Below are 26,151 nucleotides of genomic sequence, written 5' to 3'. Positions count from 1 at the left end.
AAGCACTATTTTTTTCAAGATAGAAACCTCAATATTATCTTGGACTATTCCATCACTATCATTTCTCTGCCATCTGCATATCTAATCCATTGGCAAGTTTTTTTTTTTTATTCTATTGAGGATCAAGCTATATTAGAATTGCCAGTAACCTAAGAGGTTAACTAGTATGGAATTTTCATTGTCTCAGAAAGTCGAAGGGGTTAGTAATAAGGCTGAGACTAGAACCTAAGTCTGTGTTTTTTTTGACATCACACTACCCTAAAGCATAGGTAAAGTTCAGAGGATCTACAAACAATTGACTGTGTTCAAATCTTCACTTAGCTCTGTCATTTGCTAGCTTTGACCTTAGGTAAATAGTTTAATCTCTCTGTGCCTCATCTGTAAACTGGAGATAATAATACCTTATTATAAGGTGTGGTTGTTAGAATTAAGTGAGAAAATACCTTAAAGCACTCAGCATTAGCTAGAGTCCATAACATCACTTTAGTTCTGGATCCACTGCTGACATTCTTTTAGATGTTTCCATGTTAAATCTTATCTAGTCTTTCTAATAAGGAACCTTTAGATTCAAGTCTTTTCCTGCTCTGAATTCTATTGTCCTAAACATTTAAGGAATTCAAATCAAACCAGAGCTTCAATACCTTTTAAAAAGAGTTTCTGAAAAGTCAATACCTCAGACTAGAGCAAAGAAAGACAAAATAGAGAACCCATTAGTAAGTACTTGTGAGATAACTTCCAAAATTTTCCTTTGTTAACTTTGAGAGGCAAGCAAAAGAGACCCTGAACTAGTCTAGACTCATGCCACATCAGAAAGAGTAGATGATTGGTTTATTTGTGGGATTTACTTGAAATAGGACCATACTGGATATCCTGTTTAATAACCTGTTCTTATTTTCACTTAACAATGTATCTTGTCCATGTATTGTCAATGAGCAATTTCTCCCTTATGAGCCCTAGTATATATGCAGATTTAGTAGGGGAGCCCTAAGAGATTAGAGAATGCATGAGGAAAATAGATTGATTTCTGGAGCTATAGGGATGTCTAAAGGAGTGGGAATAGACTTGGAACCATTGAGAAAGGGGCTGGAACAGCTGACATCTTTCTAAGAGTGGTGAGGACACAAGGAGGAAAGGCGGAAGGAGAAGGCTGCCTAAGAACCCATGGGTCTAATTTCCCTGCTGATTGCTTAACCCGAAAGACTTCGAACCTTATAAATTGCTTTCTAAGACAAATCAGTGTCATTTAAAATCATCTCTAGGAGTAGCCTTTCTATATCTGGTTATTTTACACTGTCAGAGCTGAAAGAACTTCAGTGATTATCCTCATACGTAATATGAAGAAACTGAGGCCCAGAGAGCAGGGGAATTAGTTCAAAGTCCTCCCAATGGCTCCTTCCAAAATGGCATAATGAACACTATTTAGCTGGCTTTTGTGTGTGAAGAGGGTAGAGACGAATCATTAGTATTATTGTTCCCACACCTAAAGAAATTAAGGCATCTTGTGTACTTAAGACAGAGAACCAAAAGCCTGATTTTTCTTTTAGACGGTGGCTAAACTGGAGTTAGAAGCCAACTTTGCCTGACCTTTTTAGCTTTGATAAAGGCAACCTTAATTCATGATGCACGAGCCTGGGTCTTTGAAACCAATAAGAAATGGTTTGTTCATTGAACATGCAAACAAATTACTTTTCAAGGGCCAAAATTTAAACTGACATTAAGCTCCAAGAACATCTATATTTAATTATACATAAAGGCCAGAAAACAATTTGTAACCTTAAAATAGTAAAATTAAAAGAGAAGTCCCACCTATGCAAATAATCTATTTCACTGCAACACTCCCGTTTAGTTTTGCCATCATTTGTCTGTATTAGCGGCGCTGGCTTCGCCAATATTTTCAGGGTGGTCCTGAAATGTGACCTTAGATTGGAAATAAGCAGTCAGAGCAGTTCCCAGGATAGGCTCATGCTATAGAACCAGGGAGCGTGCTGGCTTCTAACAACGTTTGTCTCTTGGTAAGAGAAATAATAACGAAATACTATATGTAATAATATATTTCTCTCAGGATGCAAGTTAGGGGTCAAAATGTAGTGGGAGGAACACAGGCAAGAAAGCACAGAGATCTGGGTCCTAAATCTGATCCAGAGCAATTCCCTTCTTCACTCTGGCCCTTAGGTTCCTCATTTATAAAGGGAGAGGGTTGGACCCAATGATTATGTTGGAAGAAAAGGGGGAAAATGTGAAATGAAAAGCATAAATCAAATAAAAATGGCTTGGTTATTTCTGAATGCCCCCTCACCTTCCCCAACTCCCCGACACACACACATGCACGTATGCACTAGTTGTCCCCTTGATTGAACACAGCCTGGTATTGTGGAAAGAGCACTGGATTAGGGGTCAAGATAGCAGGATTCTCATCCCAACTGTTTCTTGAACTTTTTGTCCTTTTCCTCTCTCTCAGTTTCCCCATCTGCAAAGTGAGGGAGCTGGGTTCTCCTTGGCTCCACGATCCATCCCTAACTGACTAAAGCAAGATTCCCCCTGGGGCAAGTGTGCGTATTTAGCTTCCCAGGTGATTCTGATGTGAACTTCCAGATTATCACCCTGGCTAGCCAGTCTCTGTGCGCCCTCTCAACAGTATTTTCTGCTCACCCCTTCCCAGCAGAGTCTTTTCAAAGGATGGGAGGTGTGCGTAGGGCAGGAGGTCAGGAGGCACAAAGGCGCACTCTGTGGAGTCACCACATGGCAAGCCGCCAAGACGCTGCTCTTAACTTCCCAGTAGTTGCCCATGTGGGCCTTTCTTGAACTATACAGGAACTTGATTAAATTAATTGATTCCTGGCTTTTCAAAACTCCCCTCTCTGGTGGGTTGCATGCTGCTTATCAAAATGTACTGAGGAAGCTAGTGCCAGGTTGAATTCTTTGTACTGAGGAGGTCAGGGCTGGCTTGATTCAGAAAGGAACATGGTGGAGGGGGAGGGCAGCCTCTTGCCTGCTTTTCTCTCTGTGTTGCTTTAGCAAACAGGGCACGTTACAGACGAAATGTGCTCGCAGAATGGAAACAAGGAGGCACTGGGGGTGGCTTGATCTGGAATTTAACAGGGTACAGAGCTTCTCAGCACAGAGCTGAGCACAGGGGGAGAGCTCAATGAATGGTAGCTGCTAGTGTTATTTTAGTGGCAGCCCCATCTAAGGGAAGAGAAGCTCCTCGAAGAAGGCCCAGATGTAACCCCAGTTGTTCTCGCCTTGCAAATCCATAACTCTAGCCTTCCTTAAATTTCCTGGTCTCTAAAATGAGGGGGGCTAGACTTTATCAGTTATTTTCAAACTAGGGCCCTAAGGGTTCTGTAAAGCTACACGACTATGCCGGTTGTCGAGTGAGGAAAATCATAACTAAAGCCAAAATGATTCATTATTTTGGTTATACTAAGTTTCCATGTATATTGTCAGAGCTAGAGCTCAGACCCTTCAAACTCATTGTACAGACTGGGTCACAGACCCCTCACACGCAGGACCACCCTAGGTAATTGGGAAAGATCCCGGGAGCCATTGGCAGACGACGTGAGCTCAGTCCTCAGCAGCAGCAGCAGCAGCAGCTTACAGATCCAGCAGCTTACAAATCTGGTGGTGGCGGCGGCCTCCCAGAGGGTCTCGGGGACACTGGCAGCAATAGCCTCCAGCAGCAGTAGCGACCGTCCCGGGGGTGGGGGAACACTGTGGATCAGAGCCACTCATCCTTTATACTTAAGTCCATAACCCAGGACACCTGGGTGCACGTGCTCAATTACATCAAATGCTCGGCAAGATTCTGAACATCTAAGGGGCCCTGACCATTTTCCTATATTTTCCCTACAGTTCTAAGGAGGTAGTCTGAGGGCTGCTTCAGGGATATGGAAGGTGGAAGAGGCTGAGCAGGCAGAATTCAGACCCTCGGACCCACCACCTGGAGCCTCAGTGCTGTGCACAACTCCTATTCACCTCATAGTCTATGTTAGTGGTTCTCAAACTTTTCTGCTCAGAACGCCTTTACACTCTCAAAAATTATTGAGGACCCCAAAGAGTTTTTGTTTACGTGGGATATTGGAGGGAACATATAGGAAAATGATCAGGGCCCCTCAGATGTTCAGAACCTTGCCCAGCATTTGATGTAAATATGCACGTGCGCCCAGGTATTCCTTGGTTATTGTCTGATGTAATTGTGCATGTGTGCCCAGGTGTTCTTTGGTTGTCTGACTCGCATCCAGATGTCCTCAGTTATTGGACTTAAGTATAAAGGACGAGTGGCTCTGATCCACAGTGCCCCCCGCCCCTGGGCTGCCCCGAGGGGTGGGGGGTGGTCCGTGGGAGGCCATCACTGGGCGGCTGCTACTGCTGCTGGAGGCCCCTGGGACCGTCCAGGAGGCCACTGCTGCTGCTGAGGAAGCTGAAGAAGCTGAGGACTGAGCTCGTGTCATCTGCCAATAGCTCCTGGCATCTTTCCCAATTTCCTAGCTTGTGGACCTGCGTGTTAGGGGTCTGGTGACCCAGCCAGGCATGTGAGGGGTCCGGTGACCCAGCCAGCCATGTGAGGGGTCTGTGACCCAGTCTGTAAAACGGGTTTGAAGGGTCTGTGAGCCCTGGCCCAACAGTGCAATTGGATACGTCGGCAGGATTCCGACAGTTGCCCTAGCCAGACAGATACACCTATTGATACTGACTCTATTAGAATTTAAAGCTGAGAAACTTTCAAAAACATGTATTAATTAATTTAAAATAACAATAGTAAGCCTATTACCTATTAAGTAACATATCTGTATGAAAAACAACTTCCAGAGCAAAAGAAAATTAGTGATATTGTTTTATATTTTGTAAATCTCTGATATCTGGCTTTGTAGGCAATAGATGGATTCTCATATCATATTCTCCACTGATCTGTTGTGATAGGATGTTCTGGTTGAAACATATGAAGAAAATCCAGCCTCGCACAGACATATTTGGAAAAAGGAGGACCTCAAGGACCCTCTTAATGGTTTGGGGGACCACCAATGTCTATCAGTGGGGACCCCACGCTTTGAGAACTACTGCCCTATGCAAGTGGTGCTCTGGAGAGGTGTACAGTGCCCCTTCTGTGGGGCAGCGAATGGCAGCTCTGCTCCTCCCCCTCCCCATTTGCCTCATTCCATTTTTAATTAGAGCAGCTCAGTTTTCACATGTGTTATACAATAGAGATATTGGAAGATTTTGTTTGAAAACAACTCTGCTTCTAAACGGGCTTGAACTCCACTCACCTAAATTTTAGTTTACTAAAGATCCAAGGATTTAGGAGCTGACTGGGATCATTGAGATCCCATCCGTGGGCTTCCTCTTCTCTAAGGATGCAAACTCATAGGCTTTGAGGAGGGGGCTTTGGGATTGTACCACAGCTCTTCCTGGAGAGTGAGTGGCATGTCATCTTGACAGTGACAGTCTCAGTGCACAAAAATGGCATTGAATGGCTTGAAAGATTTAATGCCACTTCAGAATGGGGCTCACCTACCCAGGGAGTGATACAAGCTGGAGGAGGAGTGGATTCAATATTTGTCAAGCTGTCTGATCGCTGAGGGAGAGAGACAGGCCATAAGGGCAAGTTTCAGTGATATACTTATATGTCGTCATCTTTAGAGCTAGACATTCATCATTATTATTTATTTATTATTATTTATTTCATAGATTTATGTCAGACCTTTATTCCAAGGGACAGGAGCCAGTGTTGAACACTATAGGATCTAAATGCCTTCAGAAGCCATTGAAGCTTCTTCCAATTTCTTGTGTGATAGAGAAGGCCATGCTGTTCTTTCCCTTATTGCCAGAGTCATTATTGATTTCGTGTCATTTCCTTCATAAAATCACCGTCTGGGTTTTGCTGGACTTGGCTCTTACAGTTGACAGTGGTCTCCTCCCAGTCCTCTGCTGGGCCTGATGCTGTGAATACCAACCATGTGGGTCAGGGGACAGCTCCACAGCAATCGTGCTTTCCCCTTTAGGCTTTATTTTTTATTTTTATCTTTATTTTTTTAAAAAGATTTTCCCCCTAAGGCTGTGAGCATGCGCAGAGGCACTCCCAGCGCTGCGGAGGAGGGATCCCGGCCCACCCGCGCCGCGTCCTCATTTGCTTTCTTTCTCCCACCAGCCTAGGCATTAATTAAGAGGCCCAGACCCGAATGCCCAGCATTAGGGTCAATCATTTGGGCTAATTGGGTGTCTCCAATTTAATGGAACTCTTCCCTAAGAAGTAGAACTGAATTCCTGCGAGAAACTGGAACCCTCGTACATAGCTGGTGAGAATGTGAAATAGTGCAGCTGCTGTGGAAAAGTTTGGCAGTTACTCAAAAAGTTAAACATAGTATTACCATAGGATCCAACAATTCTTCTCTTAGGTGTATGCCTAAGAGTAATAAAACATATGTCCACACAAAAACTTGTACATGAACGTTCATAGCATCAATCATGATAGAGAAAAAGTGGAAACAACCCAAATGCCCATCAGTGGATGAATGGATAAAATGTGGTGTATTTATAACCATGGAATATCGTTCAGCCTTAATAAGGACTGAAGTGCTAATACGTGCTACAACATGGATGAACTTCAAAAACTGTGTGCTAAGTGAAAGAAGCCAGACTAAAAAGGCCACATCTTGTATGATTGCACTTAGGCAAATCTGCAGAGACAGAAAACAGATTTGTATTGTCAGATTCTGAGGGGAGGAGGGGCAGAGGGAGTGACTACTTCATGCCTACAAGGTTTTCTTTGGGGGTGATGAAAATGTTTTGGAACTAGGTAGAGATGGTGGCTGCACAACATGTGAATGTACTAAATGCTACTGAATCATACACTTTAAAATGGTTCATTTTATATTACGTAAATTTCACCTCATTAAAAAAATGCAAAACAAATGAATAAAAACCACCTGAATCCCTGGCTGCCACTTTCTCGAGCTAGTTTCTCTCATGAGTGGTCTGTGGAATCAGGAACCCAATCTTGGACCGTGAACTCCTCCAGAGCGGAAAATGGGCTTGGCATAACTAGGAGGTAGTTATGTTCTGTGGGGCTACCATGTATGATACATGGTTTCCCATACTGCTGTCCTCATTGTGAACTCACGGAAGACAGGGACTGTGTTTTGCTAACCTTTGAATTCCGAGTGCCTAAGCACACCATTCCTGGCACATAGAAGACACTCAGTGCATGTTTGTTGAATGAATAAACGAATGAATGTGTTTGTCACATTTCTTTATTCATCTCTATGTCACGCCATAGTGCCAGGAATAGTTCTCCCACAGTAGGTGCTCAGGACAGACCTGTGGACTTGTGAGTGGAGATGAGATGGTTTAGATGCAGTTTACTATTTAAAATTTTTGGCTATCTATACAATGGAGCGTTATTTGGGCCATGAAAAGGAATGAAGTATATACTGATACATGCTACAGCACGGATGAACCTTGAAAACATTATGCTAAATGAAAAAGGCCAGTCACAAAAGACCATTATTATATGATTCCATTTATTTGACTTAGGAGGCCAGTGCCTTATCCATTAGGCCACTGGGGCTCCTCCATTTATTTAAAATGTCCAGAATAGGAAAATCCATAGAGACAAAAAGTAGATTAGTGGTAGTCAGGGGCTGGGAGGAATAGGGGGATAGGGCAGTGACAGCCAAAGTGTATGGGGTTTCTCTTGGAGGTGATGAAAATGTTCTAAAATTGACTGTGGAGATGGTTGCACATATCTGTGAATATACTGAAATCCACTGAGTTGTACACTTTAAATAGGCTAATTGTATGATATTGAGTTATATCTCAATAAAGTTGTTAAAAAATTTAGATATACACCAGAAGAGTAAAGAACACAGTCTGAATCAAAGACAGGTGTTGCCCGTGTTTTGGGAGAGACCTCCATCCCAAATCTAAAATATCTGCCCAGGTATATTCAAAGTTTCTTTAGAGAAAGATCCCTTTAAACTAGGCTTCCCTTATGATAGCAGCTCACGTGAATTTCCAGATCATTACCCACCTGATGAGGGGCTGGGAGCAGAGTGTCTTAAAGCCAGAGTGTGAAGGGCAACTGCCCAACTGTTGGGCAATTGGAGATTGATCAGAATGTATGTCAGTGGGAAATCAGGATTCGATTTACGCAAACCCAGCTGCCTGGTGATTTCTGTATTGCTTGTACGATATACAGTGCACCCCTGTTTTGATGAGGAGGAATGAGCAAGCAGCCTAATGTGCCTCTTGTGCAGTTAGCAATTCAGCAAGTCCAGCTTCAAATAAGCAGTTCCAAATTCTTCCTCCTACTCCTGGGGACTGTTTCCACTACTTCAGTGCCTATCAGCTTTCCTGAAAGAAGAGATCTGCTGCTGTAGGGCTACTGTGACAGGGCCAAGGTCGGACTCCCTGAGGGGTCGTGTGTGGAGGCAAGCACTGCCTAGTGCTGGATGCAGACTTCAGCTGTGTCCTTTGCCCTTAGTCATGAAGAAACTCCCACAACATCATCCCAGTTAGCTGGCAGCTTGGATGCCATGATTGGTTCTTTGTTATTTTCCAAGCAGGCATCCTCAGCAGCCCAAGGTGGCACACTAGTTCCTGTGGGGGGATTACAAAGCCCTCTGTGGCTTTTAGGGAGTTGATAGACTATTCTGATAGCTGCCTGTTTTCCATGGGTCCTGAGGCCAAGGGCAGACAAAAGGTGTTCCTGGGAAGCTGAGAACCAGGCATCAGCTAAGACTTTGTCAGATCTGGGTTTGCAGATGAGGGCTCACCCTGTTTTCACTACAATTGCAAAAAATGAACATGTTAAGATTCACTTGTAACTTGGAGGGACCTCCTTTCTGTTTGGGAGATGGCCACAGAGAAATTAGAGGGCCAAAACATTGCTAGTGTGAAAAGCACATAGGCGTTGGAGCCATACCAATGTGCAAGTCTCATTTTGTACATATTAGCTGCATGATGGGCAAGGTTCTTCATCTCCCTGAGGCTGTTTCCTCACCTGTTGCAGGAGATAGGAAGGAACATCTTACAAGGTTATTGTAACCTTTGTTGTAAAACAGTAAAGCCCAGTCCTCACTCCTGCTGGCTCCCAACTGGCCTTTTTACCCCTATCCCTCTTGCATAGATTGCTGCATTCATTTTCTTGTAGAGGATCATGGTGCTTTTAAGACTCTTGAGCTGGAAGTTATGATGTCTAGGAGATAGTTTTGACCCCATCATGATCTGTGTGACCTTGAACTAGTCCCTTTCTCTCAGGACCTGTAAAATGCAGTTTGGGCTTGATGGTCTCTTAGGGCACCTTCTAACTTTGATACGTTTTTAAACTAAGTCAAGGTCAAATTGTGATCAGCCTGGCTGACCATGCTAGACGATGGACTCTATCATTTGGCAAATACAACTCTCCCAAGGCAACAATTCCCCTCTTACCACTGTAGTTACATAGATCTTCTCGGAATGAGGCACTCATACTTTAGCTTCTTCCGGTTTTTTACCTTGGTCATCTTGCCTTGGGCTTTCTGGATTCTGTCTATATCTAATTTAATTGCATTTTCTTATAGATAAGAAATATAAGTATAATAGCAAGAAGCAGCCCCAATGCCTACTGCTCCAGAGAGATAGACCTTATCTGCCTGCCAGCTTCCTTTCCCTGCAGGTCCTTGGCCCACCCACTGCCACCTGCTTTATGTCCTGGGGGAGCAGCATAGCTATGGTGAAGATTTATACCAGGTTTTCATTTTCAAATGAGCTACTACCTCTGTTCCTTGTGTATTCAAGTGCTTGGTACTCACAGCCTGCATGTTTATCCTGGAATTCAAAATGAAAAATAGCCCCATGAGAAACTTGAAGAGAGGAGTACAAGGAAGCATTTAAAAGCATGCTGCAGCCTTGTACAGGAACTAGGGTGCAATCCCCAGCTCTCAGTGGAGGTGTGATATGCCCAGAGAGATTATATGCAGTGACCCTTTCCACGTTCGCGCCTCATGGAGGCATGGCATACAGCGCAATGGGCAAGGCGTAAGATTCGGATTCAGGGAATATCGATTATTCCCATCTCAGCACCTTCACTTATTAGTGTGTGACCCTGAGCAAGTTACCCTCTGAGCCTCCCCTGACTTCCCTGTAAAATGAGAAGAACGATGCCTACCTCACAGGGTTGCTGTGAATGTAAAATAAACTATAGTTGGTACGGCTTAGGAGCCAATGAGCTTGGGCGTTGTCATCCTACAACTCTGGATTTGAATCCAGACTCTTCCACTTATTGTGTAAGTCCCTCTGAGCCTCAGTTTTCTCATCTATGCAGTAAGTATAGACTTTTGTTCAGGATGAAATGAGATAATTCCTGTAATGTATATGGTGTCTGGCAAATAGGAAGCACTCATTAAATGTTAGCTGAGGTATGATTGATCTTGTTAGTCATTTAGGTATAATTTCCAATAATTCCATAAAAGATTTTCTGTGTACTCCTCCAGATCATTTGGAAAGCTTGTCTCACGCTTTGTATTCTTGGGGCAAAAACACTTGGGTATTTTGGGTCCTGGTTTTGAAACTTCAGGTAAGACATGAAACAGATCATTCTCAGGATGCAATAAAAGGAGACCTGTTTCCTCATGGAAACAAAGACTTTGCCTCAACAACAGTGCCACATCTTCACATAGAAAGCTGTCCAAAGCCCACAAAAGTATTGAACTGGTCATGATTTTTCAAAAGCAGTGCATCCGTTGATAACAGCAGGGTAAATCCAATTATGAATATCATACCTGTCAAACAGAAAAGAACTGTTTAGCCAGGGGTCTCAAGCACAGCTCTGGACATATGGATTTATCCCGTTGACAGAGACTAGCAAGGTACAGGTGGGAAAGAACAGCAGTGGCTTAAAATCTTTATCACAGAGTTTTGACAATGAAGTTTATTATCCAGATGCTTCCTTTACTTGACCTGAGACACTTAAATCTTTGGAAACATCTGGAAAATGAGAGGTTTTTTTTTTTTTTTTTTATCTTCTTCATCAACATTGTTGGTTATATTAAATTCAGCAGGTTTTATTGATCACCTTATTTGTGCCCTCCATTAAGTATTATTGGAGATCACAAGGAGGTCACAGGCTTATTGAGAAAAATGAAATTGACAGGTTTGAAGTGATCAAAGAAAAGTCGGAAGAGCTGGGATTCTAAGACAGTCTGTCAACTCCAATGTCTGTGCTCACTCCACTCTGGCACGTTGCCTCTCACCAGACCCATAACTCACTCTTCATTTTGGGCTGCCTTGAAGGACATTTCAGACCAAGTTCGATGGTTCCCACCATCCTTTGATGAGCAAAGACCTAAGGTTCTTGCTGAAAGCAGGTGACGTGTTCAGAATAGACCATTGCATGTATCTCTACTGTCTGATCCTGTTAGTGGCTTGGTTGAACATTTCCTGAGAATGATTTCAGCCCTTATTTTAGCACTGGTCAAATTATTACTTGCTGGGACTTTTTCATTCTTTTTCAAACATGTTAAAATGTGAGTGAAGCAGTTATATCTCACGTTGGCAGCTTGCCATCCTTTTTCTGTATCAACATAAACTATTTGGGATTCAGTAGAGTAGCAGCCCCTTGCAAAGCTGACTGTAAAATGGTACAGTGGAAACCTTCCTGCTAATTTGAACCAGTACTGAAATAGCATTCATCATGGACCTTCTAGATCCAAGAATCTGAAACATGGAAATAAAATGGAACAAAATAACTCCCAACACACACATTTATATTTACATTGTTAGGGAAACTTTTTCAGGTCCTTATTAACAGAAAGAAAGCCCTGTTGCACTCATGAAATTTCTAAGGGATTCCTACTGGTTCTTTCCTTCCTTCAAAGAAAATGATGTATGTGATCCAACTGAGGCAACACATTGCTGGAACCTACCATACAAATACAGATGTTTGCATTTGGAGAACTCTAAAACACATACAAAATTGCTGTCAACTTTCAATGGATGGAGTTGGGTTGTATCTGTGCACCTTATGTTTTAATGCAAATAGTGTCCCCACATCATGAGTGGCAGTGCTTCTCAGGAGCAACAACAAGTTGGGTTTTCTTTTATGGCCCTCCTTGATTATTTATTTTTTTGCTTTGTCTGTTCTTTGACTGTCTTCTGAAAGACCAGATTGTCAAATAGGTGCTGTAGAAATGCTTTTAGAAATAATATATCTTGCCACAGGCAAAGACAAGGTATAGACAAACTAATTCCCTATAAAAAACAAGAATCCCTCAATCTCCAGATTCTTAATTAGATCAGCACTAGAGGGCACTCTTATGATGCCAAAATAGGTGATTTTTACTAAAATCTGGCGGGTGGGGGTGAGAGTGAGGGGAGGGGGCGCGGTTTTCCTAAAGACTACGGATAACAGACACAGTGCAGAGAAAGCATCTGCCAACTGAGAATTGACTGGCTCCTGCCACCAACAGATAAGAAACACTACTGGAAAAGGGCTGATCAGCAACCTTCCTCATCAGCTCTACTTTGTTTCCAAAATGTAATTGGTGCTTGGCAATACTACCCAGGTATTAGGCATTATTTCTCAAAATGAAGGGAATATAAGAATCATTTATTTGTGATTGTTACCATGTGATGTGGTAAAAGCACATTTAGGCAGAAAACAAAAGGTGAGAGAGAAGCGTAAGAAAATGTGTTTACAATTTAACAGCTACTGGAAAAGAAGAATTTAAAATCCCTGTGGTCTTTTATGGTTTTTTTTTCCCCCAGTCTTGTACAGCCCTTGCTTTCTGGGTTGTTCTGAAGGGTAATGTGATTATGTCTTGGAAGAGCAGGTGCTTACTCGCTTGCTGCCCCTCTGCAGGCTCTGGTAGAGGCAGGTGGGTGATGTGCTGTCAAGAAAAGGGACTGATAGACTTGGGTCCTGGTCTTGGTTCTGCCACTGGTGTGCTCTCTGATCTGTGGCAGGTCCCTGTCTCTCAGTGTCTCAGGGCAAGGGAAGGGTTGGGTGACACTAATGGTCTCTAAAAGATCACTAAAAGACATCTCCCAGTCCTAAAAGTCTATGATTGCAGAAAGAACTTTCGATACCAGTTGTTTATAGCAGCCACTGGAGTTCTGAATCAAACAAGATGTAGTAGGCATCTCAGGATTAAAGGTGACTTCATGCTGTCAATAGAAATGGTGCTAAAAGGATTTGCCAGCCCATAAGCACTGATCTGCTCGTATTAGTCATTCTTTTAGGTTTACGACCTAGTCCAAATATAACCTCAGAGAGTTACCACACTAAGCCATCAGTAGGTCCCCCGAAATGGGCTAATTATGCCCTGGTTAGGTAATTCCTAATTTTTCTTGTGCACTGGGCACTAGCCAGAATCTCAGGCATGCCCATGTGCAGTTCCCTGAGGAACAGTGGAGGGTCTGGGACCTGATGGGAAGAGTGGACCACTGAAGACAAAGTTGCCTACTCTGACTTTGGTCCCAGAGTCTCTTAGAGAAATGCAGGAGTGTTTCTGTCTAGGCCTTATGTGTTAGTCTGTTTCTGTTGCTTTTAATAAAATACTTGGAGCTGGGTAATTTATAAAGAAAACAAAATTTATTGCTTACAGTGTCAGAGGCTGGGAAGTCCAAAGTCCAGGGAACACATTTGGTGAAGGCCTTGTTGGTGGCAACAGTGACCCAGGAGTCTCAAATGGCAGGAGAGAGAGACTAACCTCTTATGTGCACTTCTTTTAAAGCCCTCAGAGCCATCCTGACCACCATTATTAATCCATTCACTACAACATGGTCCTACCATCTAATCACCAATTCAAGGCCCCACCTTTCAACTGTCATAATAGGACTTCCAACCCTTGTAAACAGTCACAGTTGAGACTACGTTTTGGGGGACATTCAACCCAAGGCACCCCGGTTTATAGGAACCTAGGTTATGCTTCATATGAATGTCCCTGACTGAGTCAAATTCATTGTAAAGTGTTAGAATGTTATAGTGAGAGGGCCTTTCCCAGAAAACACATGGTCCAACAACCTCCCTGTGGAGATAAGGAAATGGAGCTAACCTTACTCGTTTGAGAATGGGCTTGCCCAGGGTTTCACGGCCAGTTAGTGGCAGAACTGGCATGAGGACCTCAGTTTTCGACTTCTAGTCTAGGCCCCTTTCTGTTACCTTGTCTTTCTGAATTTGTCTCTCCCCACCTACATCGGCTTTGGGGAATAAGCAACCAGCACCTATTAACCAAAGGGTTTTTGACATAGTTAGGATAGCTATGCGTTATATATTGTGTTATTTAGATGGTATAAATGGAGGGCTATGGGGACCAATCTCCATCAAAAATTTGTCCTTTCTAAATGTCATAGGACTGGAGATTGAACCAAACATTCCTTTGGGTCTAGAAGGCTCTGTAGCCTTTAAGATGCTCCTGCCCAAAGGCAAAGATCAGATTGAAATCCTTGTCAGCTGGCAGGGAAAGAAAAGACAGTGGGTCTAGAAAGGAGAGTGGGTCTGGAAACCAGATTTAGTATCTTGGGGAGTGGAGAAAGACACTGTGAAAGGAGCATTCGAGACAAACTCAGGGGACTTCACAGTTGTGCCAAAATCTGGACTTCAGGGGATTAAAACAAATACTCAAAGAATAAAAATTAGGAAGGATGTTCTAGATTCTAGTATTCTCAGGCCGACCATGAGGAACTCTATCTCATGGAGAATGCATGATTTCTGGTGGACTTGGCATGGAACAAGGAAAAATGCAGAGTGGTCAAACAGTAGGACACAGGTGTTGGGGGACACCCCTCCCCAATATCAATAAATGTGTTTGCTTTTGATGAGGGATTTTATAGGCAGGTGTCTTTGAGTACTGGTTTTGAAAGCTGGTTCTGTTCCCAGGGCAGCAAAATGGCTCAGCGACAGGGGCTGAGAGCTGTGTCTTTGGCCTGCCACAGATTCACTATTCTTCTGGATAATTTGCTCATAGGTCTTCTTCCGTCGTTAAAAATAATCATGCATACAATTTATTACATGCTGACTCTGGGCTTGATACTCTGCTACAGGGTTTGCATGCATGATTTCATCTAATCTTCACAAATACCTTGGGAGCCACCCTTCTAGACCTAAACGTGTTAGCCTGCCTACAAGGGTCATTTGAAGTTAGTTTCTGCTCTGATTGGTCTGGCTTCTCTTCTGATTGGTCAGTGCCCATGCCATATCTGTTGTTAAATATGTTGAATATCACCACTGGTGTAGGCACTATACTTGTCCCCATTTTGCAGGTGAGGAAATCAGGCTGAGAGATTAAGGTACCTTTGCAGTGTCATGTTGCTAATAAATGAAAGAGCCTGGACTCAAACCCAGTCTATGTGACTTCTGGGCTCCACAGCACCTCTCAGGCCTGTGCAGAGCAAAAGGTTGAGGCCAAACTATTTAACACTTCAAGTAAAAAAAGACAAGTGGCTTGTTTTGCCTAGGGCCTTAAGAAGCTTTCGGGCCCTTTGTCCGGCTCCTCCATCCTCCTCCAGCAGTTCAAAAAAGGGTCCTTAGCCTGGGACTTTGGGAGCATGGGATCCTTTCCTATTAGGGAGACCAAATTTAGCATGCAGAATGATAAGCTTTTTTCGCTAGGATATACTGTGTTGGGCCTTCAGAGACCAAATGGGAAATGTGGCCTGAGTGATAAAATGATATAAAGTGGTGGGTTTCTGAGCAGCAGTATACTAGGTCAGAACAGGATAAGGGTGAAGGACATCCTAAGTAGGGATAAGGTGGAAAATCAAAGGCACAGCAGCTCTTCGTGTGGAAGTTGAAGAGGTAGTGAGCAAACCAACCCAGTGTCAGAAACCAGGGAGGTTGAATGGGCCGTTTGCCTGGCAGCTCTGGAGCACTGGTAGGTGATTGTTTCCCACAGACTGTGTTATTTGGCACAGATTTGTAATCAGACCAAAACAGTGTTGGTGTGAGTTTTTTAACCGCCCTTCACAAAATCGGAGCATCTATCTGGGAGTGTGTGGCTGAGGAGGTCTCTGCTAATGGACAGGCAATATCAACATACCCAGGCTTCTGGCAGATAAGAATCTGCATGAGCAGAAAGAGAAATGCAAGTGGGGTGGTTAATTGTTCACCAATTAGATGGTCCTTGTTTTTCTCAATTAAGTTTCCTTGTGTAAATTCCACACCATAAAGGACCAGCCCCTCTATATTTCAAATAAACAAAGCTGTTGCCCTGGACAGAAGGATGTTGAGCCACATTTTAATTTGGCCATTATTGTTCTGGCTGTGTTCTCATTTACTCATCAGCTCACAACGCTGGGCTTGGGGCTCTCTGAACTGCTAATGGCATGTTGTGCTGAGAAAATGACTAGAGATTGGTGTACTTTTAACTAACTTGGCACCAAAATGAAAGGCAGTGCTGTTAGAGAATTAAAGAATATGGGAACTGGAGGACTTTAGAAACCATCTTGCCAAACTCCTTCATTTCATACAGCTCCCTGAGAGAGTGGAGAAGACAATTTGCCCAAGATAAAATGAGTCATTGGTAAAACCAGGATTAGAAATCAGGGATCCTGATTCTCAGGCAAGGGCTCTTGGATTTTTACATCATCCTGTCTTTCTAGATTTTTAACTGGGTCTTTAATATCAAAGTTAAGAGCTTTACTTTTATTTCTGAAACCCTAAGCACCAACCCTGAGAATGTAAATGCCAAGGGTGGGTGTCATAGTTTGAGATTCCTTGTCAGGATGAATCCCCATCTGGAGTTTTTGGACTACCAAGTCTCCCTGAAATTCCCATTACTCCTTTCCCTGCTAATTTGACATTTAGGCAGTTGCTGTCATTTGTGGGTATTTACTCACATCTTCTCGAACCTGGCCCAGAGGAAGTTTACTTTATTGCTTCTTCTCTAGCCAGCTTTTTCTTTTTTTGTCTATCAACTGCTGTTGCTTTCCCAGGATGTGGCTTGCTAAGGGCTGATGAATCTCATCTCAAGGTGTCACCTGGGCTAGCTTTCCAGAACACAAAAGCAATCAATGAGAAAAACTATTGAAATGTGGGACAGTATTATGAAGCTGCCATTTAGAGACTTTCTTACAGCATTTCAAGGTGCAAGCCCATGGGTTTCTATGGGCAGAAGATGGCCCCACTGAAAAGATAACCTGATTTACAGCCTTTTGAGGAGGACTTTCCACAAGGAGAGATCATGAATTTATAATGTCCCTTCCAATCAGAAAGATAATTCTTTCTAATACAAATGTTGAATCAGATGCCATTGGGTATATTCCTCCACACATAAATGAAGGCATAAATAAAATGGGAAGAAAGCCTTTCCTAGAATGGATAACACACAGTATATTTCTCTGGAACTCTTTTCCAAGTAGATGACCTAAAAGATGTTTCACAAGATTGTAAACTCTGTGGAGGCAGGGATTTTTGTCTGTTTTATTCACTGCTATATCCTCAGTATTTACAACAATGCCTGGCACATAATAGATAATAAATAATTTTGAATGAAACATCGTGATTTAAAGGGTCTTTCAAAATGATTTCATTGAAGAACCTTCCCAAAGAGAGTGTGTATGTACATATGTATAAAATGAGTTCTTAAAATTAATTCATTTTTTTCTAATCAGTATGCCTCTCTTTTTTTTTCTAACCTTTTCCCCATGGCCTTTGGTTCACTTCTGGTGACCATCCACCTGTAACATCTTCATGGCACATCATTGAATATTCCACTTCTGGCCATCTGGATTCCCAGGTAAGGCAATGAGCTTCCAAAAGTCTTCTCAGTGTAATCACTGGGCATACTTTAACAGGCAGTTGAGAAGTTTACATAGAAATAAAAAACAAATCTCAAGAGACTATAGGTCAATGATTAAAGTTAAATTTCATTCAGTCTCCATATAAATCAATTATGTATAAACTTATATTATGTGAGGATTTCTATTAGTACAGAAAAATGTAAATTTGGGGGAAGTGAAAGTAAAATTTTTGGTTTTGGAAAGTGTTACATATTTGACTCTGGGATTTTCTGGTACTAAGAATCAGTATATTATGTGAGTTTTTTAAAAATGTTTTCTTGTAATTTTTTTTGGTATTCTTTACCCTAATTTGTGTTATTTTTTTGTTCATGAGGCCAAGTGCATTGGAAAGAGTCCTAACCTCTCTGCACTGTGTAGGGAATCTAGGTTATGGGGTAGGCCAGTACATGCTAGATTACTTCTTTCTTGCGGCTGGAGTGGAAGATGAGCACATTGGGCCTTGGATGGTAAGTCAGCTGGTGGGGCTGTCATGTCTAACAGATCTGATGTCAGAGCTCACCAAGTATATCACTTTTGTTTTTCATAATGCTTGCTTCTCCAGCAGTCTTAACAACTCAGAACCAGGGCAGGGGGTTTAACCACACTAGGCACAGATGATGATGAAAGAGTCACATATTGCTTCTCAAATGATGATGCAAAGGCTCTGCTGCTAGCCATGCTGTTAAAAGACTCTCTGAACTCATCTCTAAAGCTTGCAGACATTTGATGTAAAAAAATATCTCTCCCAAGAAAATGTATAGACCATATAACCCACTTTGGGCACAACAGTGTTGCTACGTTGTAACATTACTTGTTCTGTAGTAATAAAAAACAAAAAGCTAACTGAGTCCATTTGAACCCTCAAATTAGCAATTGACCTGAGCATAACTTCACAGTTCCTGCTAATATCGGAAATTCACACGGTAGAATTCATATTTTGTGACTCCTGAGACATACAAGAGTACTTCAAAAAGTTCGTGGAAATATAGAATTAGAAGATAATACGAATGTTTCCGTGAACTTTTTGAAGTACCCTCATCTATTATGAAAACAACTAAGTGAGTTTTTTGAACGGAGAGACTTTGCTCGCTTTGATGGATGTCTTCTGTTCCATGGAAGGGACGAGAGAGATGATTTATATATATATCATTTTGGGTGTGCGTTGAATTTTTATCTTTTTGAAGAGCATCAGCAAAGTCTAATCATTCTTTTCTTTTCCTTTTATTATTTGTGTTCCATATATTCCTGATAATGTGGAAAAATCCCTGCACATTCCTCCTAGGTCCTTTCAATTAGGCATTTCCATTTGAGTGATGCCACGGGGCTGGCTTTGGTTCAGATTTTGGTTTATTGGCTTTTGGGTTTTGCTTAGATTGCCATCACTCTTTGTGAAAAGGAATGGAATTAGCATGAGTGAGTGGTAGATCCATCATTCCCTGCCCACAGCCCTGCAGAGGTCTGGCTCTCAGTGTTGCCCTGCCCTTTTCAACTCTGATTCAGAATCTCCCCACTACTTAAGAGGAGCTAATGGGGAGCAAGGTGGGGAAGCCATCCATGAGCTGTTTCCTTGCAGTTTGGGAAGCTGGAAAAATATGCTATCAAAGCAAAATGAAAACCTTTTGTTATTTCATCAACCTCTTGCTAGCGACTGGTTTTACTGTTCCTTTAACAGGTGGAGGATTTTTCAGATTCTAGATGGAGCAAGGTAAGTAACTATGTATTTTTAGTTTAACTGTACCCAAGTAAGCTAGAATAAGTAAATTAGTTGCCTGTCAGTTTAATTTCAGTACAATGAATGGTTAAGCTGTTGCCTTGGACGACTTCTTTCCAGGGCTCTTTTTCTTTTTTTTTTTTTGGTTTAAAACATTTGAGAGTTCCCAGGCATGTAGTCTCAGTTCTGAAGGCTGACCTAGTTCAGAAGTGGGATGAATGTTCAGGCTACCACCCCAGACAGTAGGTCTGGGTAGTAGGTCATTAGCTCTTTTTTCTTTTTTTTTTTCTGAAATAGGATGACATAGTAGTGTGTTGCTAAGAAGACCCCCACCATCGACCAAATGTTCTTCACAGTGCTTCAGGCACGCCCGCCTGTCCCTAGGCTGGATGGTGGTTTAGAGAACAGCTAGATCAGCATTTCTTTGAAGGGAAATCAATTATTTGAAAATACCAGGGCTTTTAAAGTATGTAAATATGTAGACTTTCAAGGTAGAGTAATCCCATAGGCCAGGGGCCTTTATGACATGAACCCTGCAGAGAGCACATCTAATCAAACACAAGAAATTTCCTCTCTGTGGGGAGGGGGACACTGAGTGTTCCAGGATAGTGCCCTTGCAGGCAATGACTGTACCATCACATTGCCACCCGTGCTGAAGAGGCTGGTTAGAATCATAAGCTGTTTTGTAAATGTGTGCTCTAGTTGCTCGGTACATTGTTTTCTAAGGTCATAATGCTCACCAGTACTGTATTTGGTCTGTTGTAGGCTTATTGGCTCCAGAAATATTTACCAGTGCCTCTGCTTTCACTTCCTACCCACCTACATCCCACCCTGTGCTCCCTGGCCAAATAGAGTAGGGAGAGCAAAGGCTGTAGTCTTGGCATTCCTCCATAAAGGCAGAATCCTATCAAAATAGACTAGATGGATCATTTTCAGGTGCCTGGTTAAGTTTTTAGTAGCTAAGCTTCTATATTCCCATTAGGGCCTCAGTGGATTTGCTTTATAGCTGAGAATAGCAAATCCAATATTAAATTTTATAGTCAGATTATAATTCATTGAAATAAATGGTGTAAACACCTCATCACACAATATTAATGTGGGAGAATATTTAAAGATTGTACATTGGATTTGTCATGGTGGCAAGAGTACAAGGTTCTGCTACTAACTACTGGGGTGACGTTGATCAAGTCCTGTCTCACTCTGAACCTTGATTTCCTCATCTGTAAAATAAAATGGAGTGGACGGCCATTAAGAAAATGACCAATAATATAAGGACTACTATCCCTATAATTGCTTTTATGGGGGAATATTGTTTTCTTTTTGCTTTAAAATTTACTACATGATAGCACCATCTTTCTATAACAGGTTTGCTATATAACAAAGCAAATCCTGACATACTCTTTATTTTTATATGGTGCTGATCAGCTGGACCTGAAGTTATTATCAGAGCAACTGATACCTGGTCTTAATTAGTGAGAGAGAAGTGAGGGGTACAGATGGTGAAATGGGAATGAAACGGCTTTGGTAAATATTAATGGGGTCATTTTCAATTCTGATGGACTGAATGATGTACGAAAACTATTGGCAAGGCTGGCATATTTTTCAACCACTAGTAAAATAGTAAAGCAACAATTAATTCAGTAATCCCCATTGTATATGCAGTTTCATAAATGTACAAGATCACGATTATCTCTGCCTCATAATTAATAATTTGCATAAGTACTTGCTATTATTTAGTTGTCTGAATAAATTTTTGTAATCCAGAGAAAGAAGGGAACAATCAATGGGAGCCATCCCAAACCCCTAGCATCATTGCTACACACATGCACGATTAACAGCGATACTAATTGCTTCAGAGCAGAACCTCATTTGTTTTTCTACAGACAGCAAAAACATTAATTGCCAGAGTGTTTGTCTCCCTCTCTCTCTCTCTCTCTCTCTCTCTCTCTCTCTCTTGTTTCTAGCCAACTGTATCATAAGGTCTGCAGTTGGTCGTGAGCAAATTATTTGGTTGGATTTTCAGTGTATTATTTTGTGATGGAGTTTCCAAGCTTCTATTCAAGTTAGCAATCAATGCTTTGAACACCCAAAGATTTATTTTTATAACATTTTAACAATAGGCTTCTATACATTTAATGAATAAAGGGATGCTGACATGCCAACCAGTTCTGCTGCTGCGTTTACATTCTACATCATATTCTAGATCTTTAAAATTATCAAGGATGGAGGGGGGTTTTAAGATCATCCTGTCAAATTCCCTCATTTTTCAGATGAGTTTGATTGTCAGTGATTTGAATCTCAGTAACAACCACCAAATCAATGACACCACACTTTTTTTTTTAGCTTTCAAACCATTGGGAACTATCATAGTAAATACATTTGAATTATAAGTGATGGTTTTGGAATCATATTTTGTATAGCTTCAACTTATTTTCCGAAGAGCTGAATCAGAATTTTAAAAATATGCCCTCATAAGGTTTACCTAAACATAGCCGTAATGTTTATGGTATATTTGTGCAAGGAGATGTTCTATGCAAAGTGCCTGGCAATAAGAGATTCAACCAATATCAGCTCTCTTCCCCTCATGCATTGATTACCTAACATTAGCATAGCAGAAGTGACTGAGAGTATGTGCTTATAGAGTCAAACTAGCTTTGGGTCCAATCCTGGCATTGCCACTTTCTAGCCGTGTAACCTTGGGTAATTTATTCAACTTCTGTTGGCTTTAGTTAGTTTTCTCACATGTAAAATGTAGCTGCCTCATAGAGTTGTTGTGGGGGTTAAAATGAGATAATGCTTATCGAGTGCTTAGCACTGTTCCTGGAACATAGTAAACGGTGTAGAAATGATAGTGGTTATTACGAACATTTTCTAGCACACCCAGTACCAGCCTCATTCAATACTAATATTTAATCTTACAGTGCTTTGGGGTACCTGCATATACACCTATGCACATTCACATGTGGGCACACAGAGTACACAAGAATGACACTGAGAAGACTGCTTTCCCAAAGGTTATCTCTGACTGCCATGTTTCCAAATTCGATGGCTTCTTCTCTGGCCTCAGTCTTCTTGACCTCTTTGGAGATTCTGGCACTTTGGGACGTCTCTTACTTGAAAGTGTTCATAATTTATCTCACTGTCTTCTCAACACTCCTTAGGTTTCCTTTGTCAGTATTTCTTTTACACACACACGCAACCTTCCCCTCCCTCTTGCCCCTTTAAATGGAACAATTCCCAAGGTCCTCTCATTGATCTGCTTCTCTTCTCTTGCTATGTTCTCTCCCTGGGTAATTTCATCTCCTCACATAGTTTCACCTTTAACCTCTACACTAATGATTCCCAAATTGACCTCTCCAATCCTTAATTCATTCCGGAGCTCCAAGCTAACTCCAATTTCCAATTGCCTGCTGAGAATCTCCAGGGCAGGATATCCTAGGAGGCTGAAAGTGGAGTCTGGCTTTTGTTATCCTCCTCAGGAATGCCGATGAGGGAATCTAACTTCAGAAGTATTGAGAGTTGAAAACAAGGAATAAGTGTGCAGCATTAGTCTGAGCAGAAGTAAAAGTGGTGTTAGCAAGGTGGTTCAAAATGAGCTTTCCAGGGAAAGCATGACAGGTAAACTGTGAATTTCTGTTATTGTAAACTGGAGATTTCAATTGGCAATTGGAACTTTAAAAGGTGTATGTTTTCTAGCTTTCCTAATGAAAATAGAATTCAATTTTTAGGTGCTGGAAGATAGGAGTGTTTGGAGGAAACGTTAATTAAAATCATTTTTCTTCGTTCACTTATTATGGTTAATCTTGCTTCCATGTTTTGTTGTAGCAATTCCCATGCCAAAGGGAAGGATGATGTATTCATGGATGAGCATGTGGGAATTCGAGAGCACGTGTGTGCATAGACACATACACATATGCTGGCTCGGGTATGCCTGAGATTCTGAGTGGTACAAATAATTCTATTGGAGGGTAGATAGATTTTTTTCTTTTATGCATTCTGCAAATATTTACTGAGTATACCAGGCTGCCTGCAGAGCAATGAGGCTGCAAATATGGAACATGTAGGATCTCTGTCCTGAAATGTCTGAAATGTTTTTCTTTAGTATATGCGGGTACACTGAGAGTTTAATTTGGTCTGGAAATATCTGCAGCATGTGGCAACTTGTTTGATGACTGTAACCTTGCTGACAACCTTAATGACCAAAGAGGAACTTAAGGGAAATAGATAGTGCTAAAGTGGGAAAAGAACGTGCATAAATTCGAATTAGAAATTGATCACTTCCTTTAAATTTAGTAAATATTGAATTGCTTTGGGATTTTACATTTCAAGTTGGCTTGTCAGTATTTCAGGCTGGAGTTAGAATGATTATGTCTAACCCTTAAACTTAATTAGAGCAAAGGGACAGACAAATCTTGGTTGATGTGTGTGCTGTCATTAGGAGAATTAGTTGTAAACAAGTTATTCTTACAGAACTACAGACTCAGGGCTGAGAATAATAACCCTTTTGTAGAAGGGTGGTCCCATTACCCACCTTTTCAAAATTAAGTACAGTCACTCCCAGTTGAGTTACTACCCTATGGAGTATTCAAAGGCCATCTTACCCTCCAAATGGGAATCGCCCACTCTGAGTTCCTTGCCTTGACAGTTACACCCCATCCTTCCCTTTAGAAATTTGGCATGGGCCCTTTGTTTGCAAGTTTTAATTCCAAGCATTCTTGGTCCCAGCTTTCAACTTCAAAGTCCCCTTCATGGTCACTTTAAGGTCCCAAGAATCCCTCATTGCGTTTGTAAACCTAGAGATCTGCCTGTCTGTCTGGATGCTCTATCTAGAGATCTACTCAGAGCTCCTGCCATGGCTACCATGCCACCCCCCCCCCCGCATTCCACTATACTAGCACTACATTCAGATCTCTTATGGCACAAAAACTCTTCTAATAATGATGCACATATTGACCAATACTTTTATTTCCTTGGCCCTAAATGTGTTAGAGGCATTAATGAGTTAAAGACATTCTCTTATTCTCACTGGAAGTAAAAATAATAAAAACATTCTTAAATTTAGAATCTTGAATATCTTTTTTTCTCATGATTTTCATCAACCATAGTCTAACTTCTTTTATCTTTCTTAGATTTGTTCATTCAATATGTATTTATTGAGCACTTACTGTGTTTCAGGTACTGTTCTAGGCACTAGAGACAATAAGACAGATAAGGTTTCTGTTCTTGTCTTTCTTAAGGAGTGTGTGTGTGTGTGCGCGCGTGTGCGCGTGTGTGTGAAATTGAAAATGAACAAGTATGCAAGTAAATGAAGAAGATAATCTCAGAGAGGCCTCCCTGAGGAGGTGAATTCTGCTCTTTGCTTTTGTTGGTTTTGTACAGACTTCGGTTACACTTTGGGCCCTTTGCTTTCCTCTGTTTAATGCTTTCCTGGATTCAGTGCCAATTCTATTTTGCTGCTTCTGGCCATTCTGTCATTAGGATAACCTCCCCTTAGCCCAATATACCCCCTTGTTAAACTTCTGTTCCACACCTTTCTTGTCCTCATCAGCATTAGAATTTGGCAGGTTCACTTTCTTCCCTATTATAGAATATAAATAGGTCTGCTAATCCCTTAGGGATATTTCACTTGCTCACTGAGAGCGTTTTTGTTACTCAAGACAAACTACCTGTTGAAAGAAAAATACAAGCATTAACAGTTAGTAAGCATTTGGCTTTGCCCATTTCTGAACTCCTGGATTGGGAGTCAGAAAACCTGAGTCCTGGTCTTAACTGCTACAAATGAGCAATATGACCTTAGACATACAGCCTCGTCTCTCTGAGCCAGTTCCTTCATCAATAAAACCAGTGTTCAAAGTAGATGATCCCTAAGATTCTTTCTAGCTTTCAAGTGGTACAATTAGTGTTTCCAAAGACATGGGTCAAAGTCTCTTTCCAACATTCTGTTTCATTTTGTAAAGTGGATATGTAGGAACATTTTCCAGTGTATCAGAACTGCTTAGATTAAGCATCCAGTTTCCGACAAAAGCCAGCTTTACAATTCTTGTAAATGTCACAAGAAGTTAAAACATTGCTTCTTGTTTTAACCTCTGCCAGCTAGGGCAACAATTCAGCCCCACAAATGCAATTGTCAACTTCTTAAATGCGAATGTCTGAACGTTCACTGTCTTTTCAACTTGCCCCCAGAGAAACTTCTAAAAGATCCAAACACCACTAAAATGAAGGGAGGCATTCTAATTTGGTTTCAAAATAATATGGTACAGGTGTTGCCTATTAGTGAGTTAGGTGCCAAGAAAAGGCTGTTGAGGATTCTTCTAGCCATTATTGTGTTGTCTACCTGAGCACCTAGTTGAAGCCCAGTTAGGAACTGTGATAGGAGTTAGAAAGCTTGCCTCCCCTGACTTCCCCCACACCTTCCCACATCTGTCCCACTGAGCTTTGTGAGAGAAGATGGGGAAGCAGGAAAAGTGGGTTTGAAAAATGTGGAACATAAAGAAAGTTGCCAATATTCGAAATACCCTTGCATTTCCCTTTAAATATTCCGTGTCATCACTTATTATTCTACTTATTATCCAGATACTTGGCAATGTTCGAAACACAGTAATCAGCTCCATGACTAGATTTTAGGAAGGCAGTCTTTTAAAAATCCAGAGGAAAACTGAGCATGATTCTATGGTAAAGAAATCTGC

General features: G+C 41.6%; 1 protein-coding gene across 2 annotated transcripts in view; it reads left to right on the top strand.

Annotated features, from left to right (window-relative positions):
• The window catches only part of HS6ST2 (heparan sulfate 6-O-sulfotransferase 2), a 295,988-nt gene that overhangs the window by 194,959 nt on the left and 74,878 nt on the right, over positions 1 to 26,151 (top strand). Inside the window, exon 3 of one of the 2 annotated variants that reach the window (XM_063084116.1) lies at positions 19,427 to 19,459. The exons of the other annotated variant lie outside the window; for it this stretch is intronic. Within the exon in view, the coding sequence (XP_062940186.1) occupies positions 19,427 to 19,459 (33 nt within the window). The remainder of the gene's footprint in view (positions 1 to 19,426; positions 19,460 to 26,151) is intronic. 2 annotated transcript variants of the gene reach the window in all.

The sequence above is a fragment of the Cynocephalus volans genome, chromosome X (assembly GCF_027409185.1).
Source record: "Cynocephalus volans isolate mCynVol1 chromosome X, mCynVol1.pri, whole genome shotgun sequence".
Classification (NCBI taxonomy): Eukaryota; Metazoa; Chordata; class Mammalia; order Dermoptera; family Cynocephalidae; genus Cynocephalus; species Cynocephalus volans.
Note: the sequence above shows the minus strand (reverse complement) of the source record. Positions and strands in the feature narration are given on the sequence as shown.